This window comes from Hippopotamus amphibius, chromosome 1 (genome assembly GCF_030028045.1).
Source record: "Hippopotamus amphibius kiboko isolate mHipAmp2 chromosome 1, mHipAmp2.hap2, whole genome shotgun sequence".
Classification (NCBI taxonomy): domain Eukaryota; kingdom Metazoa; phylum Chordata; class Mammalia; order Artiodactyla; family Hippopotamidae; genus Hippopotamus; species Hippopotamus amphibius.
This window is the reverse complement of record NC_080186.1, coordinates 118770780-118791819: the sequence shown is the minus strand read 5'-3', so window position 1 is coordinate 118791819 and position 21040 is coordinate 118770780. Positions and strand designations below refer to the sequence as shown.

Sequence of the window (21040 nt, the reverse complement as noted above, 5' to 3'; positions counted from 1 at the left end):
GCCTGTGAGCCAAACTACTGAGCCCACATGCTGCAACTACTGAAGCCTGTGCACCTAGAGCCCATGCTCTGCAACAAGAGAAGCCATGGCAATGAGAAGCCCCCACTTGCTGCAACTAGAGAAAGCCCATGTGCAGCAACAAAGACCCAATGCAGTCAATAAATAAGCAAATTTATAAAAAACAAACCAAAAACCAGTGTATTGTCAAAAAAAAAAAAAGAAAAAAGTTGCCAGTGCATATGGGTGCTTAATACCAAGCCTTTGTAGGAAACCTTAAGTCTGGTACAGCAAGTCTCTGTTTTCTCTTCTCTTTAAAATTAACCCAGCTGTTTGAGAACCTTGATTTTCTCCATGTAAACTTTAGAATGAATTTTTCTGGTTCCTCAAAACATTCAGCTGCAACTTTTGGTATCTTCCCCCTCCCCATTGCTCTCTAACCCTTTATGCTGATTTATTTTTCTTTATGGCACAAGAAAGTCCACTGCATGAGAGCAGGGAACCTTCCTATCTTGATCACCACTGTATCTCCAGCTCCTAAAGCAGAACCTGAGACAATGGAGATATCCAATGAATATTTGTGCGTGCATACATGAATAAATGGAGGACATACAGCCAACAGAAAGCAGGGCCTATGAGAGGAGAGAAGGGCAAGAATGAGTAAGGGAAAGCCAATCAAGCAATCAATCAATGGAGAGATCTTGCTTGGACATATAATGATGGTGTGTCATGAATGGTCCACAAAAATGACTACAATTATTTTATCAAATTTATTACTATGGAAACTAGGCCCTGCTTGAAAGGCTGTCACCTGCCTGTCTGGCCTCCTCTGATTTTACTCTCATTCTGCCAGTTCCTAGAACGCCCTGACCATTTCAGGGCCTTTGCACAAGCTGTCCCGCCTTCCTATAAGCTTTTTCTCTAATTCTTTGAAAAGCTGGTTCCCTCTCATTTTTTTAAATTAATTTACTTATTATTTATTTATTTTGGCTGCACTAGGTCTTTGTTGATGCACACGGGCTTTCTCTAGTTGTGGTGGGCGGGGGCTACTCTGTTGTGGTGCATGGGCTTCTCATTGTGGTGGTTTCTCTTGTTGTGGATCATGGGCTCTAGGCACTCGGGCTTCAGCAGCTGCAGCAGTAGCTTGTAGTTGCGGCAGCAGCTTGTAGTTGCGGCAGCAGCTTGTAGTTGCGGCAGCACTTGCTTCAGTAGTTGTGGCTCGCACCCTCTAGAGCGCAGGCTCAGTAGTTGTGGTGCACGGTTGCTCCTCGGCATGTGGGATCTTCTCAGGTCACAGATCAAACTCATTCCCCTGCACTGGCAGGCAGATTCTTAACCACTGCACCACCAGGGAAGTCCCAACCCCTCTCATTCTTTAAGTTTCAGATCAATGTTACCTCCTCAGACTGGAATCCCCTAACTATCCTATCTGGTATTTTCCTTTTCCCCAAGTTGCTAGTTCATTATCTTACCAAGCTCTGCGATTTTTTTTTTTTTAATTTGTTGGCTGTGTTGGGTCTTTGTTGCTGCGCATGGGCTTTCTCTAGTTGCAGTGAGCAGGGGCTACTGTTCATTGTGGTGCACGGGCTCCTCACTGTGGTGGCTCCTCTTGTTGTGGAGCATGGGCTCTAGGTGCACGGGCTTCACTAGTTGTGGCACATGGGCTCAATAGTTGTGGTGCAGGGCTTAGCTGCTCCGCAGCACATGGTATCTTCCTGGGGCAGGGACTGAACCTGTGTCCCCTGCATTGGCAGGCAGATTCTTAACCACTGCACCACCTAGGAAGTCCCACTATGTGATTATTTTGTTTCCTTCGTGTCTCTACCCACTGAATGAAAGCTCCAAGACAGAGGTCTTCTCTGCTTTACCGTATCCCCAGCACCAGACACAGCGCCTGGCACAGAACAGGCACTCAAATATTTACTGGGTGAATCAGTGAGTGAAGACGTGGATCATAAGGCCTTTGTAGAACAGGTAAAGTCCTAAAACCAGGATGGAAGGAAATGCAGGACAAGATGAGAGTCTTGATGAGGTCAAAGAACAAGGGTAGTGGGGACATAGAGGGTGGATGGAGAACAGGCTATGGTCAAACCCCTTAAAGTTCTGATAACAGTGTTTCAGCATTAATGTTCTGGCGTATGGGACCATGGACACAACTATTCCTTTAAACTGTCCAATACTGTTGTGACAGGCTGGGGCCTGAGACCCTTTGCTGTAATGCTTACACCTGGGCAAATGTCTCCTCAAACAACAGAATACAAAGAAACTGTAAGGGACTAAAAAACAACTACATACATGTACAGCTGGGGCAAATTATGAACAAGATACAAAAAGACCAAAAAGCCATCTGTCACAGGATCAAACAGGGTACGAGGCACGATCCCTGCACACAGCACCACTGAGGGGGTGGGCAGACCACTCTAAGCCTCCTCCCCAGCCGGACCAATGGGTCCGCCCCTGCCCTCACCGTATGTAAGGGACCGGCTCGCTACCCCTCAGGAAAAAAAGCAAGGACACTTGTAACTTGTTTCCACGCCCTCGTGCTGCAGCAAGTCTCAATAAAGCCTTATCTGAATTTCTCTGGCCTCTTATCAATTTCTATTGATTAAAGTGTCCAACAACCCAGGTCAGTAACATTATTAGAATACTGTTCATATAAAGTAGAAGTCAAGAAAGCAAGAGTTTCTTTTTATGGTTATACATTTAGTCCTCACAAACACCCAGTAAAGACGGTACTATATTTCCGTAATAACAGCTAAAATTCTAATGCCTTCTACGTGGCCGGCACCGTTGGAAGAGCCTTAGTAGTATTTACTCATTTCAGTCTCAGAAAGACCCTATGGGAAAGGTACTATTGTTCCCATTCTATTCCTGAGGAGCCGAGGCACAGAGCAGTTAAGTCTCGCTCACTTTAAGTTGGGCCAGGATTTGAACTCCAAATCTAATTTCAAACCCTGAATCTTTCCCCTCGACCACCTATAATCAAAACCAGGCTTACTGGAAGGAGTAGTTAATTGTCCTAGGTCTGCGCCACATTACCTGTTAGCAAACATCACGTGACTTCCCGGGACGCAAGAAATGAGAGTACAAAAAGGAAAGACAGCCAATCTATAACCCGCGGACTCGCGGCCCACGTGACTGAGCTGTTCGCTTCGGGCCTCCCTGGTCTCGCGGGATTTAAACTCTGGCGCGACAAACCCTTTCTCTTTCTTTCTCGTCCGCCTCAACCTGCTGCGAGATTTGCACTCATCCTCACTTCCTCCACCTTACCTCCCAGCAGCGACCAACTTCTGGAGGAAGGTGTCCACCATGGTGTCGAAGAGCTTCACCCTCGAAATGGTAGTGCCCGGGCGCGCAGATTCCTGGGACAATTCCCCAGGCCCCTTTTCCTCACAGCCGCTGGCTACGTTAACGCCGCTCGCTTCGGCCATGTTGAACTGAACCGCCAAAGCGAACTGGCCTGGCCGCCCCGCCCACCGAAGCCGCCGATTGGCCGCTCACGGCACTGGGCGCCTCCGATTGGAAGCAGCGAATGTCTATCACCAAGCCGCGGGCGGGGGAGGGGGAACTGCCGGAGGCGGAGGGTTATAGACGCAAGACCAAGATACCCTTAAGTCCTTTCTCCGCAAGCGGGCAAAACAAGCGCAAAGCTCAGGGACTCAGTAAAAACGTTTAATTACACTTAAGAGTCTTCGTACAGTGCAACAGTGAATGTTCGCTGTTAATATTCACAAGAGTCCACTTCATCACATGTTAACTGCATCTCCATTTTATTCCCCTGTCCTTCAATACTCCCACCAGTTTTCCCGTCTTGCCCAGGTTTCCCGTCTTGCCCAGTTTCTTCCAATTTTGGCTACAGACCAATACATCAAAAATTCCAATTGGTCCGAACCATGGTCCTGGGAAAATGGAAGCCCACTGTCCTATCCCCACCAAGACATATTTTAACCAAACCCAATCCCGTCCCTAAAATATTAGATGGGAAAGTAGGGGCCAGGGGTCCCTTTTAGTAGAAGCCCATCATCCTTTAAAACTCCGTGGGGTGGGTGTGTGTGTGTGTGTGTGGGTGTGAGAGAGCGGGAACAGGAAACAGGTGAAAGACTGAAATACTGTACAAGAAAATAAAATGGAAGGAAAAGAGTCTGGGGGAGGAGTCTGGGAGGGAGAAACAACCTAAGACATGAGAAGCAGGAGACTACCTCCTGTGCGTAATACTTTACCCACTCTGTAATGGTGGGGAAGGACTGAGGACAAGGCTCTAGGGAGGGGAAGGTGTGGAGCTGAGAAACACAACCTCTAAAGGTCTCAGTAGGATGAGTGTAAAGAGAAAGGAGGGACCCCTGGCTTCTATTATGTTGGTGGTTCTTAGGGTAAAGGACTGACTTAGAGGCACGAAGATTCAGAATGATCTGTGAGCCCAACCCTTTAGATGACCATTTGTGAATAGGAATTGGAGGACTCTTGACAAAGTGCAAGAAGGGACAAACAAAAATAAAAATAAGTGAGAGAAAAAATAACCCTCAAAGATAAGAGCCCAAGATGGGCCGTGGTGGTGGTGAAGGTAGAGAATTCAGATTCTGATCTGGCCCGGGGGATAGAAGGTGGGGCAGCCACAAGAACTATCAAGGCTTCGGGTAGCTAGCACCTTTCGGGTTGGCACCGTGGCTCTCCCGGGGTGGGGTCCAATAAGAACGTTGGAAGGGTCATCCAGGCCAGATGTCTCAGGTAGAAGTGCACGGTTTGACATGCTGCCTTCTCATTCCGTTTGCTGCATCTCTCCTCACCTGCAACACAGGCTTGGTAGAGGAGGTGTGTGTTGTGGGGGGAAGGCTGAGGCAGGGAAGACGCGCTCATCGTCTAGCTCCTGAGAGCTTCAACGATAATCTCGGCAGTGTCGGGCTGGTAAATGCAGTGGTCCTGGTATTGGGTGACTTCCTCACCCGCCCTTTACCCTCCTCCAAGCATCCCTCCAGAGGGTACCATGACTGGCACGACTCCTCACACTGGGGAGAAGAAAAACACAAACAGTTCCACATCTCAGCGATTCCCATTGTGAGACAACATCTGTTTCTGTGAGTCCATGTGATTGGGGTATATATGTGTATGTCATGACTGCCTGGGGCTGAGAACCTCCACGGCCCTCGCCCAGGTTTGGCTCAGCTGGTTGAGGGAGATGCTCTAGGGCACACATATCCTCCTGTCACTTTCCAAACCAACTACTCTCTCAACCAGACTTTTCAGGGTAGTGTTCCAAGTCCAGTGTGTCCCAGACAGTCTGATTTATTTAGAGCTGTGCCCACCACCATAGTCATCTGGGCCCGGGAAAAACAACAGCTTATATGTCCTTGGGCTGCTGGGACTGAAGGGACAGGGAGACATAGGGGATTGAGGGAAGAGCTACATTATATTTTTCCACCTGTCTGAGGAAGGGGTGGGCTCTGGCTGCAGGACTGGTGCTTTAGCAGGACTAAGACAGTAGCCTGGTTCACAGAAAAATACACACACAAGATAAAGTATCAACATTTCTCCCCAACCTAATAACTCCAAAGAGAGGATGAGTGCTCTGGAGAACCAGAGGTTTTTGCTTCTCCTACTCCCTGTGCAAAAGTGCCTGGCACCTTGCCCCCTGTGGCAGGGCAAAGCAGAATAGTCTGGTGGGCAGCACAGTCCCAAAATAAAAATAAGCAAGTCTAAGAGATGAAGCAGGAAAGGGCTGATGGCGGCTGCTTGGAATCTGGGCTGAAAGCCCAAGAGGAAGAACCAATGGTAGTAAGCACGTTCTGTCTACAGCTCCTCTCAGGATCTCAGGGACCCAGATGGAGGGGAGAGGCAGAGAAGGGCTGGCAGGGGATGGATGGAGTGGGGTTGGCAGGGAGAGTGGGTTTCCTTAGGGCAGGACTGAGTACCTGGACTGAGTGAGGGAGCCCAGTTTGGCAAGAAAATAAAATAATAATGAGGGCAGGGGATCCAGGCGTGGAGCCACTTCAGCAAGAGCAGTTCAAAGTCTCTGTCCCTGTTCCACACAGGCCACCTGGCCCAGGGCAGGGCTAGGTATGTGGTGGGGGCTCCTGGAGAGGGTGCTATCCTCTTCTCTCTGCCCCCAACCCAGAGTAGTGTGGGAAACAGCAGCCTTCTCTCCCCACCACTGGTTACCAGTGTCTCGAGTCCACCAGCTCAGGTCGGAGGCTGAGTTTCTTGAGGCTCTCATAGCCCACCACAATGACAATGGTGGAGGGCGTGGCTGAGATGATTCTGGCCGAAAGGCCTTTCATGAGGCCCCAAGGCCCCTCTTCTGCCATTAGCTGTCGGAAGGTCAGGATGATGGAGTTCTTGCCCTCCACCTGGAAAAGTCAACACATTGGAGGACCCCGGTCTGCAAAGCCCCTCTACCCAATCTCTCTCTGCCTTAGGCTAAAGTGGAAAGAATTAGATACATGAGTCAGAGGGCTAGACTCTGCTTCTGCGGGACAGTTCAGCGCAGTGACTGAGTATGGGCTTTGGTGCCAGACTGCCTGGTATGAACTCTGCTCCCCAGTTTACTAATAGTGTAATCTCAGGTAGTTTACTTAACACTCTGTACCCTGGTTTCCTCAAATATAAAATAGTAATGACAGTACCTATCCCATGCGGTTGTTCTACGCAGTAAACAAAAGAAGAATACTTGGAAATGCTGAGAACAGTGCCTGGCAGGCAGTAAGTATTCAATAAATGTTAGCTCTTATTAATATCATTAGATAAACTACATGGTGATGACTCTTTGGACCTGGTCTCAGAGAGGCTGGATTTGAAATCCGCTCTAAGGGCTTCTGCAGCTCTACCAGTGATTTTGATTCTGATCATCTCAATCCCTCTGAACCCCCATGGCTGGACTCCTCCCCTCCAACCCTGCCGTCTCCTACGCACCCTGTGACCTGTCTTCCCTATCATACTGGAAGCCTGGCTAAGGCACAATCTTTTCTCTCTTCTTTCTTAATAGTCTTGCCCTCTTCTCCCCCAACCCCTATACCTGCCACCAAACTACACTTTTAGAGACCACTCTGCTCAGATCCTCAGTCAATGTAGGACAGACACACTCCTTGTTATACCTCCCCCTACTCACAAGGTGGGCCCATCTCTGACTAAGAACATCTCCCCAGTTCTCTCTGCCTCCTTTAGTACCCTCCTCCACATTCCCTTCATCCTCTGACCACCTGTGCTCCCCTAATCCTCCACTTATCCACAGCCATGTCAAGGGCTTTTTCAGCCATGGCCCTGGTCCTCATATGCATTTTGTGTCTTCCAGTCTGGGAACTCCTCAAAGTAGGAACCTGTCCTTTCCCCTGAATCTCCTAATGGAACACCCAGAACAAGGCTCAGAAGAGAATAAGGATGGAACCTGTATGCTTTATTATTTGCAAACCAATCAGATGCCATTCATTTTCAAGTGTGTGGGTCCTAGAGGGAGGGAATTCTTTCCTAGGGACCAATATACAGTTGACCCTCAAACAACATGGATTTGCACTGTGTGGGTCCACTTATATGCAGTATTTCTTTTTTTTCAGTAGTAACACTACAGCACTAATAAAAATTTAGAAACAAAATAAAAATAAATAAAATAACCGGGAAGATTTTACCATTGCTATTTAACCTTTATGTATTGTATATCTCTCTAAACATGTCAAGATATATTCCTGTTTCTCTAAAGTACACACTTGGTTAATTTAAGAATTCCATGCTTATACTAACATTCAATTTAAAGAGATTATTTTACTTCTCTGGAAATAAATCAAAATTTTATATAGGTAGCAGAGTTATTATATAAAAAATTGAATTCAAAATTGAACTGCCAGCTTACATTACCCACAATGTGTTTAAATATCTTTATGACTGTAATCTATACCAAAATGATTTAAGTAAAAATTCATTTTTATTTATACTTAAAAAAAAACCCAGGGACTTCCCTGGTGGCGCAGTGGTTAAGAATCTGCCTGCCAATGAAAGGGACATGGTTTCGATCCCTGGTCCAGGATGATTCCACATGCTGCGGAGCAACTAAGCCCGTGTGCCACAACTACTAAGCCTGCGCTCTAGAGCCTGCAAGCCACAACTATTGAGCCCATGTGCCACAACTATTGAGCCCTGCATGCCACAACTACTGAAGCCCTCGAGCATAGAGCCCGTGCTCCACAACAAGAGAAGCCACGGCAATGAGAAGCCTGCACACTGCAACGAAGAGTAGCCCCTGCTCTCTGCAACTAGAGAAAGCCTGCATGCAGCAACAAAGACCTAACACAACCAATAAATAAATAAATAAATTTAGAAAATAATAATAATAATAATAAAAATAAAGTGTTTGGCTTCTTTAAACAAACAAACAACATCACAGTACTATACAATCTGTGGATGGGGAACCACAGATTCAAAGGGCCAAGCTATACTCAAATTTTCAACTGCGCAGAGCGTAAGCACTCCTAAACCTCATGTTGTTCAAGGGTCAACTGTACCTGGATTTACCAGCCACCTCCATTCCAACATCCTGGTATCAGGGAAACTGCCTTCACCTCCAACCTGTTAAGGTTATTTTCCTTCCCTCTCCTTCTCACTGTAACTCAATGACCCCACTCTCCTGGATAGCCGTCCTCTTAAGTTAGCCAAATCAGATATTAAAATTCCCCCCATTCTCTCTACCTACAGCAAAACCTACCATTTGTATATTATACATCATCATTCAAATTCTGTTTCCTTGGACTCAGGGCTGTGAAATTGTCACTGAGCTGACTAAAGACAGGGACTATATTTTTTCTGGACAGCACCACCAAGGGCTTTGTCTGTGTTTATGCTGAGTCCACACAGCATAATGTGTGAAACCTATTCAAGAACAGTCACATTCACTGTAGAAGTGAGAAGTGGAGAAGCCGGACAGACTTATGAAATTAACAAAAATCATATTTCTAACAACCATAAACCTATAAGGTAAGGAAGAGGTGGTTGATAGGCTATGCTAACAGGATGAAAGCCTAGAAGAAAGCAGTAGGAATTCCTAGAGGCACGCGCTAGTGAAGGAGTAAAGGCATGCAAGGTAGCAGACAGGACGACAGAAACACTGCAGGTGGGTCAAAGTGCTCAGCTGGTTTCTGTAGATGGTAAGCACAGCCGCAGGAAGAGGCCTGGGTGACCAGGAGAAGGCTGGCTAGACTAGAGGGCCATGACACAAAGAGGTCAGGGAACACTGGAGGGCCTGAAGATGCCGCTTCTAGTGGCTCATCTGGGAGGAGGGTAGAGGAGAAGACGGGTCTTACCTGTACTCGGGTTCGGATGACATCCATGGGGTTGGTGAGGATGGAAGCAGTGGCTGCAGCCAGAGGCCCCGAGATGGCTTGAAAGACGATGTGTGGGCACTCCTTAGGGCAGAGGGACGAGAGCTGCTCTGCAATCAAGGGAAAGACAATGCCTCAAGACATGAGGTACCACCCCATGCGCCCCCACACCGCTTCCACCAGTTGGCCCAACAATGACAAATCCTCCTTCCTTAGCCACCTTAGACCCCATAACTCCCATCTTTTCTTTTCTTTGCTTCCATCTGAACCAACAAGACTTTATAAATTTCAGGCCCCTTCCAGAAGTCATTTTTTAAAATATTTATTTATTTTTGGCTGTGTTGGGTCTTCGTTGCTGTGTGCTGGGCTTTTTCTACTTCAGCAAGTGGGGGCTACTCTTCGTTGTGGTGCGCAGGCTTGGCAGTGCAGTGGCTTCTCTTGTTGCAGATCACAGGCTCTAGGTGCGCGGGCTTCAGTAGCTGCAGCACGTGAGCTCAGCAGTTGTGGCTCGTGGGCTCTAGAGAGCAGCCTCAGTAGTTGTGGCGCATGGGCTTACTTGCTCTGCAGCATGTGGGAATCTTCCCGAACCCATGTCCCCTGCATCGGCAGGCGGATTCTTAACCACTGTGCCACTAGGGAAGTCCCCAGAAGTCATTTTGAACAGGACAAAATTCCTCTGGAGAAGGGGATTTCAAAGCCTCTTTGCTTGCTGATGCCTTTCATCTGATGGACAGGAATCACTCCTGATGTAAAACTCTTATGCTTATGCTCTACTTCTCACAGCTCACAGGCTAGAAAAACACACACTATATTTTCTTATAGGTGCAGTGGATAACTGGTAAGATACATTAAACATTGGTAACACTGATTGTCTTTAAGGAAGGGAGCTGGGTGACTGTAGAAGACAAGGAGCTTTTTCACTGCATACCCTATCGTTTGAATTTTGAACCGTGTGAATGGTTTGAAAAATAAAATTACAATTAAAAGAGAAAATCATACCCTACGTGAAAACTTTTCTCTAGCCTATATCAAGAAAGGAAAATTCATTTTTCAAAATGTTGATGAAGAAGATGGAATAATATCCAGATTCACCGAATCCCGGTGTCACTGGGAAGTTTACCTGAAATGGAATTATTTTGCTCTTCCCTCTCTGGAGGTGAGAGACCAGAGTTTGTTCATTTATTCAACAAAGATTTTACTGAGTGATTACCATGAGCCAGTCACCTTGGGTTCTGAGGATATAACAGTGAATAAAAGAGCCTCAAATCCGTGCCCTGATGAAATTTACATTCTAGTGGGGGAAAACAGACAATAAATAAATAAAAAGCAAAATACATAGCTATGTCAGAACATGATGCGTCCTATTTATAAATAAAAATAAAGCAGGAAAAGGATATAAGAAATGCCAAGGGTAGAGGGTGAAGTTTAAGCAAAGACCTAAAGGAAAGTATAAGTCTTATCGATCTGTGGAAAGAACTTTCCAAGCAGAGGTAACATCCTGTGCGAAGGCCCCGAGGCATGAGCATGCCTGAAGTCTTCAAGGGGCAGCAAGGTTAGTATGCCTACGAGTGAGGGAAGAACAGTACATAAGGTCTAAGAGGTAAGTCATTTAGGGCCTTGAAGCCATCTCATGGACTTTGGCTTTTACTCAGTGAAATTGGATGTAAAATAGATTTACCATCTCCAATGTTCCCTCTCAGTTTTCTCTCTACAATTCAGTCACCATAATACCTTAAAGAATTTTTTTCTTGGGGAGAGGGGCAATTTAGGGGTAGGGGATTGAGAGGTACAAACTGGGACTTCCCTGGTGGTGCAGTGTTAAGAATCTGCCTGCCAACGCAGGGGACGCGGGTTCGATCCCTGGTCCGGGAAGATCCCACATGCGGAGAAGCAACTAAGCCCGTACGCCACAACTACTGAACCTGTGCTCTAGAGCCTGTGAGGACAACTACTGAGCCCATGCGCCACAACTACTGAAGCCCGTGCTCCACAACAACAGAAGCCACAGCAATGAGAAGCTGGAGCACCACAAGGAAGAGTAGCCCCCGCTAGTGGCAACTAGAGGAAGCCTGCACGCAGCAACAAAGACCCAACACAGGCAAAAATAAATAAATAATTTAAAAAAAAAGAGGTACAAACTATTAGGTATAAAATAAGCCACAAGGATATATTATACAACATATACTATACAAATATATATATTATAAAATATTTGCTATATTTTATAATACTAAATAGCAAGTATTTTATAATAACTATAAATGGACAGTAACCTTTAAAAATTGTGAATCACTATATTGCATACCTGTAATTTATATAATATTATATATCAACTACACTTCAATTTTTTAAAAAAATAATTTTTTTTCTCATGCTCCTACTTTTGGTAATTTTTGGCCAGGCAACTAAAGACTAGGGAACAAGCAGGAGAGTGGACGTTGGCAGGGCAGAAGCGAGGACTTCCAAGTCCCAGAGGCATGGCGGAATTCCTTAAGCCCTACCAGACCACCCCCCCAACCCCCCCCCACCAATCACTTTCTTTCTTCCCCAGGGTCAGCATACAAAAAGAAACAAAGTGAACTGGCAGTTGGCCTCAAGGCTGTCTTGCTTCTCCTGAGAAGGAAACATTTTCACAACCACTAGAAGGTAGCATCTGGACTGGCACTGCCAGCTGCCTTGGGCCTGTCTGCCCTGGTGTCCAGGCCTGCAAGCTGCAGCGGGATTCAGATTCCAATTCTAATCATGCACACATGCCATTTTCCTAGCGTTTAGGGAGAGGATGGAAAAACAAATGCAACAGGGTGGGGGAAAGAGCCCCATGTCTTTCCTTCTCCATTATTCATTCAACAAGTGTTTATTGGGCATCTATTATCTGCAAGACAGACGATAAACCCAGGTTGACTTGGTTTAAGTCCTTCCTGGCTAAAAGACTTTGGACAAGTAATGTAAGTGAGTATTCATTTAATGCTTACTATACGCTAGGCACTGTGAAAGCACTAGGCACAAAACAGAGAAATGGACAGGGAGATGCCTTCATGGAACTTACAGTTTAATTAAGGAGCTGAGTGGCAGTTGGGGATAAAATAATTGCAAATTATGACAAGTGCTATGAAGGAAAACAAGGTGCTGAAAAAGAAAACAGGAAGAGCCTTCTCTCCAACTGAGTAAAGAAGTCTTCTTTGCAAAAGGTGGCATGTACGCTGAGGCCTGAATCATGAGAAGGACCTAGCCACACAAAGAACGGGGAAAGGGTATTCCAGGCAGAAAGAACAGTATCTGCAAAGACCTTGAGGTGAGAACAGAGCTTGGTGTGTCTCAGGAACTGAGAGAAGGGCAATAAGGGTGGAGCGGAGTGAGTAAGGGGAGAGGAGCACAAGATGGGGCTGGAGAAGGAGACGGGGACCAGATCACATAGACCTGTATTGACCGTGAGAAGCATTAGATTTTATTTCAAATGCCCATAAAGCAGCATTGATAGGTTTTAAGCAAAACAGAGTGACAAGAGCCAGTCTACTCACTCAACAAATACTTACTGAGCACTTACGATTTACCAGATTCCGAGACACACAGTGTCACAGAGGCTGGCGCATAGTGGGTATTCAATAAATGTTAGTTTCCGTCTTGTTCCAAGAAATTTTCCAGTCAATTATATCAAAATAAAGCTGGGGGGAAAGCATTAAAAACAAAAGAAGAACCTGTGCGAACAACAGAAGGGACAGGCAAATACAAATAACATCAAAGCAAATGTTCTAACTGCCTTAAGAAAGACTGAAGCAATGTCATGGGGGTTGAAAGGAGGGAAAGATCACTTCTGAGTTGAGAGCTACATGGAGGGGAGGGGAGGGGAGAGGAGGGGAGGCAATGAGTCATGATTTCACCAGGGCAAGTGGACCCCCTGGTGAAGGGATATGAACAAGGCAGAAGTGGAAGAGCCGATGCACGGAACGGTGAGTGAACTGGCCTGGCTGCAGCACAGACCATACGTAGGGAAGCAGCAGGAGGTTTCACCATAAAGGGAAGGCGATGGCAGGCTGAAGAGTGTGGACTTTACTCAGCAAGCAGTGTGAGCCACTGAACATCACAACCAGAGCTTAAAGTTAATCCATTAGGGATGTGTGTATAGATAGGAGGGAGACTTGGAACAGCTAGAAGGCTGATGCGGCAGTCCAAGAGGGTAGGAACAGAGCATGGTTTCCGCGAAAGGCAGTGGGAATGGAGAGAGAGCTGGGCAAGATATTCCAGGGTCACCAGGACTAGATGTGGGGACAAGGAAGAGGGAGGGGCCAAGCGTAGTGCCCAAGGCTTCAGTCTCAGTGATTTGGCCACTGACACATGAAAGTCAGAAGAGAAAGCCAGCTTGGGATGCAAAATAGTTAACTGAATAAAAAATCTCAAACGTAAGTGCATGCCTCCAAGTTGAAAGGTCCAAGAGTCAGAATGTCTGTCCAGAGACCTAGACAGGTTAGTTTGGGAACAGAAATAGAGATTTTGGACATATTAGAAAAGGACAACTCTAATTGTAAATGAAATCAAGTGAGGAGAGAGGGGTGAAGACAGACTCCAGAGAAAATGCTCACATTTCCTAGGAAGTTTCTCTAACATGAGGATTGCCAGCGTCCATTCCCAAAGAATCTGATGCAAAGGGTCGAGGTAGAGTCCAGCTATCTGAATTTTACCAAATACTCCAGATGAAAGACTGTGTTACACAGAAGAAGAAAGAGACAGAGCTACCGAAAAAAAAGAAAGAAAGAAAGAAAAAAAAACTACAGTTAGGAAAATAGGAGAAGCAAAAAAGTACAGTGCCATACAAAGTGATTATAGGTTCGGAAGTCATTACAAAATCTGGTCAGAAAAGTTGCAGGTGGAATGGGACAGAATGCCTCTTGCCAAGGCTCAGGAGCCAGCAGCAGAGACCTGGGAGGCGGCAAGCACAGACTTCCCCAACTGAAGCCGGGTGGTTACCCACAGCTACCGACGGCGCGCGGTGGTAGGCACACACAGGTCCTGCTCTTGGCAATGCGTTGTGCCCTTTCAGAAGGAAATCTGGCAGTATGTTTACTGAGGCCCTCAAAAATGTCATCTTTTGACCCAGAAATAGGATTTCTGGGAAATACTTAACAAGTAATGTCTTGTGAACAAAAATACATGATAGGAGTAGAGAGGTTCAAGATTATACCACATCTTGAACTTAATTGATTAAAAATACTGAGGAAAAGGGACTTCCCTGGTGGCGCAGTGGTTATGACTCTGTGCTCCCAGTGCAGGGGACCCGGGTTCCATCCCTGGTCAGGGAACTAGATCCCACATGCATGCCACAACTAACAGTTCCCATGCTGCAACTAAGACCCGGTGCAAATAACTAACTAACTAACTACCTAACTAACTAACTACCTAACTAAATAGAATGACTGCTAGAGGCAAAAAAAAACAGAAACAAAACTGAGGAAAGGCATCCAACTCAAAAGCTCACGATTACCCATTCATTTCATCTTTAAATCCCACAGACTTTGTCCCTCCCTGCCTTAGGATTCTCTGCCAATATTCCACTAATCTTAGTTGATCCTGACGCATCAAGAACACACTCTATGTCCTACAGTCATATACTTTACTGGTCTGATTCCCTCCACTATAACATTAGCTCCTTGAAGGCAAGAACCATGTCTGATTCATCTTTGAATCCTCTTGGATTCATGTGTTTGCTATATGGATGGCCCATTCTTCCATTAAATCTCCCACTCCAACATGCACAGAGTAACAGCATCTCTGTCCCATTAGTAACCCATCCGTCACCCCCACCCTCCTGGTCCCTGCTTACCTGCATAGAAGTGGTAGAAGGGCCACCAGACAGCACTGTTTGGGATGTAAGTAAGCAGTGAAGCCACGTAGCCTCGGTAGAAGCCACGAAGTCCATCAGCCCGCAGGATCTGCCTGATGATGTCCTTGGTTTGGCCAAAAGCAACTACCCCATGTCCCTCTGGATTCCCTCGCACTTGGAAGCGGCCCATTTTCTCACCCTTGCGCTGCATCATCAGGTGTTGGGAGACCACATCAATGGGCACCGTGATGCTCTGAGCCACCAGAGAGGCCGAGCCACCGGCCACCAGTGATTTGACTGTGTTGCTCTGGCTGTAGTCAGCTACAAATTTCCGGGTAAGTTCATAAGTGGTAACATAGCACTGGCCAGATATGAGGGTGAAGGTGTTGACCAGGAAGCCCCGGTAGAGGCCAGTCACACCATCTGCCCGGAGGATCTTGATAAAGGCGTCAAAGGTCCCATGGTAGAGGCTCTTGCCTTTCTGAACCTGCAGGCGTGTGCGGATGAGGGTGAACGGGTACACGCTGACGCGGATCATCATGGTCATTGCCACCCCGAGCACATAGAACTTCTTCTTGTCCAGGTGTTCCCACTCGATGATCTGGATGTTACGTTTGTCTTCCATTGCGCCTGGAGATCTGGGGATTTGAGCAGGGTGGAGGGAATGTGAAGGAGATCAGAATTTGTACTTTCCCCTCCTGGCTGGCCTCTGAAAGCCCAATCTCTGGAGCTTCAGCTCCTGGGGTACTCACTTCCCCAACGCTTAGACTTCATCCAGTCTGGCTCTGCCAACCCTTGCCTGATTCTTCCTCCACAGATCAGGACAGTGCCTCCTTCTCTCTCCTTTGCCAGTCCCTCCCAATTCAGGACCCCTCTTCTGAAAACTGTTTCTCACCTCAGGGGCTCCCCTGGCTCCACTCCCGCCTCAGCCCCCTACCCCCAGATCGTCTGTTCTGGTCTCTCTGCCTCTGCCCAGGCCCTGGTGTGATGGCCCATTCTCCTTTTCCTTCTCTAGCTCACCCAGACAGCTCAGGATGATGGGGACAAACCGTCACCTGGCAGGATGGAAGGCTTTTAGGTGGGCTAATGGGATGTCCCTAAGTGATATTCCAGAAGTTCCTAAAGGCTAAAAGGAAGTGTTCTGTTTTTGATGCTCTTGGGCATACTGAAGAGGCATGGCCTTTGGCCTTTGGCCTTTGAGCCTCAGCAGGCTGCCTCTTTTATCTCCATTTACCAGCTGACTCACTTTATTTCTGGTTTCCCCCGCTGGCCCCTCTGAGCTTCTCCTGACCCACACTCACTGCACTTACACTTTCTCCAGTCTGCATTAGAAGGAAGTGCGAGAAAGAAGGCAAGTGCAGCTTTCACTCCACAGGCACCCACCACCACCACCACCTCCCTTCCCTCTAATGAAAGGACTTAGAAAGTCAGGAACAGGCCAAAGGTCAGAGTCCTCTCTGGTTATTAGATAACTCATTCTAGAGAAAGAAAAGAACCACCTGAGAGCTAAGCAGTTGCCCTTAAAGAGTCTTGAGAACCACAGGGTACAGAATATGCTTGGCTCCTTTCATCTGCATGCATATAAATAATCTCAGCCCTAGATAAATTAAGGGAGATTCAAGTGACAGAGAAGATATAGCGACTCTGCCTTCGAGAAACTCAGTGTCTTCAAGGGGGCACAGTAACCCTCTGGGGAATGGACGTAAGACACAGAGATAAAGAAACCAGAGCAAATTAATGTACATGTGGCCCTCATGTTAAGTGTATCCACGGACTAAAGTTTCAAACAAAACTAATAAGCTTAGAACTGTAATAACTGTACAAAATCAGGAGCTTCCAACTTAAGAAATGTCAAACGAAAGGACATCAAATATTGGACGTGCACTTAGTGACAATGTAATGTGCTCCTGTGGGGGATACTGGACATTTTCAGTCAGAAGGGGAAAGTGGGAAGTTAGTCCAGGAAGCGAGAAGTTAGGGGCTCCCTAATCTCTGAGAAAAATCCTTAACAGCTGGGAAAGGAGGTGGCCACGTCAAAAGGACAATTCTAGAGAGCTGAAATGTTCTACACAAGCAGTCCCAGTGCCAGTGCCTTGACAACTCTCATGTCAAGTGTATAACCAGAGTTCACCCTCAACCACCTTCCCCAACCAAAGGTCCTAAGCAGCCTAAGTAGCATCTTGGTTTACCATATAAGTCATTGGGGAAGCAAGGTTAGTTTTTTGGAATTCCCTGAGCTGGACCGTATCACTTTCATTAAAGTACAAGATACCTGCAGTGCAAACTGAGTACATGTGAGCTGAGGCACATGTAACCAAGACAGGCTTCCTGGAGGAGGACAAACCAGCTTGAATGGAGGAATACATGTGGACAGTGAATGGGAGAGAACAATGGCTTGACACAACTGGGTTGACCAGAACAGAGAATCTAGGCCCTGGGAAATGAGCTAGAGATGGGGTTCTAGGAGGAAAACCCCTGGAACACTGATGTGACACTTGCTATGGGCAAAAGTGGCCCTGCCTCCAGCCTCAGCCTAGGACATCCATCAAGGGCAGTGCGGCAATCTTCTCCTTTGAGGCACTTCAAGAGAAGGGGGTCACTGTATCACTGACAAATGGGGTGTCTGTCATCCAGGGTCCCAAGGTCATGTGTCCATTTCCACTGAGAGGAGAAGAGAAAGAGACACTAGGATTTATTGAATATCTATTACCTCCAGTCATCCTTACAACTTAGCCTCTATACAGTTAAGGCACTTCTGCTAATTGAGGAAATAGAGGTACAATAGGTTAAAAGGAACAGGCCCAAGGTCACATAGCTGGTCAGTGGTGGAGGCAGGATATGAGTCCAAGTTTGCTCCTCTACTCCATCAGGCCCTCTCCCCCATGGGAGTTGAGGAGTTCCGGCCCAAATCACTATGTTCAGTTTAAAGCCAAGTCATTCCCACCCTTGGGAGGCAGAATTAATGCCCTCATGTCTGCCAGTCACCAAAGGGTTAAGCATAAGCTCCTGCCCTGCAGACGCCCTGGGGATTTCTCTCAGCTTTGTTCCACTGAAACCAAGAGCTGCCTCTGCTTTCCCAGCCTGCTTGTGGAGTGACTGAGCTGAGTGGCTGGGCAGGCCTTCTCTCGTCACAGGACAAACACAGCAGGGCTCCAGCAGGAAGGCCTCCTGCCTAGCTCATGGATGCTGTGTGCTAAGCAGGGCAGAGAGGCAGAGCAATGAAGGACTCTGTTCTAGGACCTGGTTTTGTGGGCACCGTTTCAACTTATCAAACTGAATGACAGAGTACCAACATCTCCTGATAAGAAATCCCATGGCACTACCCAGGGCCCTATTTCCCCACGTTCCTCCATCTCTCACACGTGCCAGTCATTTTATTTTATTTTATTTTTATTTATTTATTTATTGGCTGCGTTGGGTCTTTGTTGTTGCACGCGGGCTTTCTCTAGCCGCTGAGAGAGGGAGCTAATCTTTGCTGTGGTGTGTGGGCTTCTCATTGCAATGGCTTCTCTTGTCGCGGAGCACAGGCTCTAGGTGCAAGGGCTTCAGTAGTTGTGGCACGTGGGCTCAGTAGTTGTGGCTCACAGGCTTTAGAGTGCAGGCTCAGTAGCTGTGGTGCTTAGCTGCTCCACGGCATGTGCAATCTTCCCCCATCAGGGCTCGAACCCATGTCCCCTGCACTGGCAGGCAGATTCCTAACCACTGTGCCATCAGGGAAGTCCCTGCCGGTCTATTTTAAATTTCCAGGAAGAAGGGAGGAATCTCCACGGCCAAAGCAGGTAACTTCTACCATTGCCATGGTGACAGAAGAAGCCACTAAGGGTCATGCCACAGAGGACTGAGCCTCTACAATTGAAGAGGAAGGCATTGCACCTACCCCGTCTACCCCTCTGAAAGGTGGGGTTGCTCCTAAAAGTTGGGATCTCAACTTGCTCTCTGTTACTTAACTTCCAAACTTCCCACTGAAATATCAAAACCAGTTCCTTGTGATTCACACTCTGGAAAATCCTCCTTGCAGATACTTATATGCTCACTTCCTTCAGCCTTCCCTTCTTCCAATCCTATCAGCCCAGCTTCTTCATGGCTTTTTCCCAGACCTTTATTTACGTTCATGGCTCCAATTCTGAATTTTCCCCCATCTTTTAACATAGCTTAAACACAAAGGTTAAAGTGCTTCATATGGAGACCCAACAGATGACCCAGGATGTCCTGAAATCATCAAATGAGATGTCAGAGGCAGAGCACCCACTGCTGAGCCCATCAGAGTTAAGGGACAAACTGGCCCAGGCAAGTACACCTCCCCTCCACTTCCCCTCTCCCTCTACCAGAAAAACCACAGCAGACTGTTCACTAGGTTCTCAGATAAGATTCCGGTTCAGGGCAAGGCGGTGTCACCTGGAACATAAAGTCATTTGATAGAAAAGACCACTAGTAGTCAGGAGATCCAAGTTTGAGTTCCACTTCCATTACTTCCTAGTAGAACTGGAACCAAGTCTCTTTGAAATTCAGTTTCCCCGTCTGTGAAATGGGGCCAATAAAGCCTGCCACAGCTATGTAACAGTGTGGTGCAACTCACATGAGCTAACGTGTGAAAGCACTTTGTCAACAGCAAAGCACTTCTATCACTGCAGAAAGCTCTACTGGACAGGGCTGCTCTAAATCTTTGCTACTCGGAGTGGTGCACCGACCAGCAGCATGGGCAACGTCTGGGAGCCTGTTAGAAAGACAGAATTTCAGGACGCTCCACAGACCTGCTGGATAAGAACCAACGTTTTTACAAGGTCTCTGGGTGATTAATGCATATATCGGGGTTTGGAAAGTATTGCCTTAAATATTAAGGACTATCAGTATTACGACAACCATAACAACTACTCTAGGAGTCCAGGACCGTGATGACCAGGTTAGGAGCCCTCTGACTTCATTCTGACTTGTCACCAGGACTGGGCTCCATGGTGACTACTAGACTCATTCAGATCTTTTCAGTCAACAAGCCCCACCAAATCAAACAGCCACCTACAACTCCTGACAAGACATCCGTGGAGTTTGGTCCCCACTTCTGTGCTGGAAACAAGATCTTTGCTTCCTCCTTCTGTTCCTCTGTTCGTCTTACTGCATCGGCATCAAGGCTCTGCATCCTGGGAGCTATCTACCACAGGAACGTGCACAGATGTACATGCTTGCCCACCTGTCCTAATGAATATGCATTTTCTTAGGGAAGTTCCCTGGCACGCCTGCAACCTCTCCCTTCAAGACAACCTCCCCTCTGGGACAGGTACAGGTTCCCACCCAGCCTTCCTTTGGTCTTCCACAGGCGCCCACGTGACCCCTCATGACAGACACCACATGACAAACCTCTTCATCTACTCCACATGACAACCTCTTTAAGCTGCTTCTGTCCTGGTCCCCGAACCGCGGTCTCTGGGTCCTCGGACATGCCCCTCGCCCTGCTTCCTTCGCTGTCAGCGAACCTCATGCTCCTCCGACAGGAAGAGATGACTCGTTGGAGCCGTCCCTCGTTCCCCAAACTGCGTGGCGGGCTCCCACTGAACTGCAGCCGGGCACTGCAGACACCCGCTGCCTCCTTGACAAGTCCAGGTCCTCGGTGACTTTAGTCCTCAGGCACCACAAGCCGGTGGTTTCTTACCTTCTCAGATCAAGGCGGTTCCGCCGCGTCTGAGGTGAACTCCAAGCGCGGACCTCTAGGCCGCAGCTCCCACTCTATCCTCTGTTTCTGGCGACTGATGGCCTCCGGTCGCATCTTCCTCCATCTCGACCCAACTCCAGGTACCGACGGAACCGGAAATTGGGACGTTGTCACTCCCGCCCCCTGCGGGGGGCGGGGATGAACAGTGGGCAACTCCACCAATGGCGTTCTGAGTCTTTAGCCTCTCCCCCCAGCCCCCTCAGCAAGGATGGACGGTCCTGGCAGCCA

The 21040-nt window shown here is 47.5% G+C and overlaps 2 protein-coding genes across 6 annotated transcripts in view; both read right to left on the bottom strand.

The window, feature by feature from the left end:
* Positions 1–3431, bottom strand: part of PMF1 (polyamine modulated factor 1) — a 25327-nt gene extending 21896 nt beyond the window's left edge. Inside the window, exon 1 of the mRNA XM_057726579.1 lies at positions 3268–3431. Within this exon, the coding sequence (XP_057582562.1) occupies positions 3268–3428 (161 nt within the window). The 5' untranslated portion in view covers positions 3429–3431. The remainder of the gene's footprint in view (positions 1–3267) is intronic.
* SLC25A44 (solute carrier family 25 member 44) overlaps positions 1–21040 on the bottom strand; it is a 25587-nt gene extending 4547 nt beyond the window's left edge. Inside the window, exons 1-6 of one of the 5 annotated variants that reach the window (XM_057726559.1) lie at positions 20753–21040; positions 15861–17769; positions 15109–15746; positions 9276–9403; positions 6151–6338; positions 3578–5000 (exon numbers count right to left, since the gene is read on the bottom strand). In XM_057726559.1, the coding sequence (XP_057582542.1) occupies positions 4934–5000; positions 6151–6338; positions 9276–9403; positions 15109–15733 (1008 nt within the window). In that variant the 5' untranslated portion in view covers positions 15734–15746; positions 15861–17769; positions 20753–21040 and the 3' untranslated portion in view covers positions 3578–4933. Of the gene's footprint in view, positions 1–3577; positions 5001–6150; positions 6339–9275; positions 9404–15108; positions 15747–15860; positions 17770–20460 lie in introns of those variants that run through there. The other 4 variants (XM_057726544.1, XM_057726552.1, XR_009052592.1 and 1 more) reach the window with 4 other exon arrangements.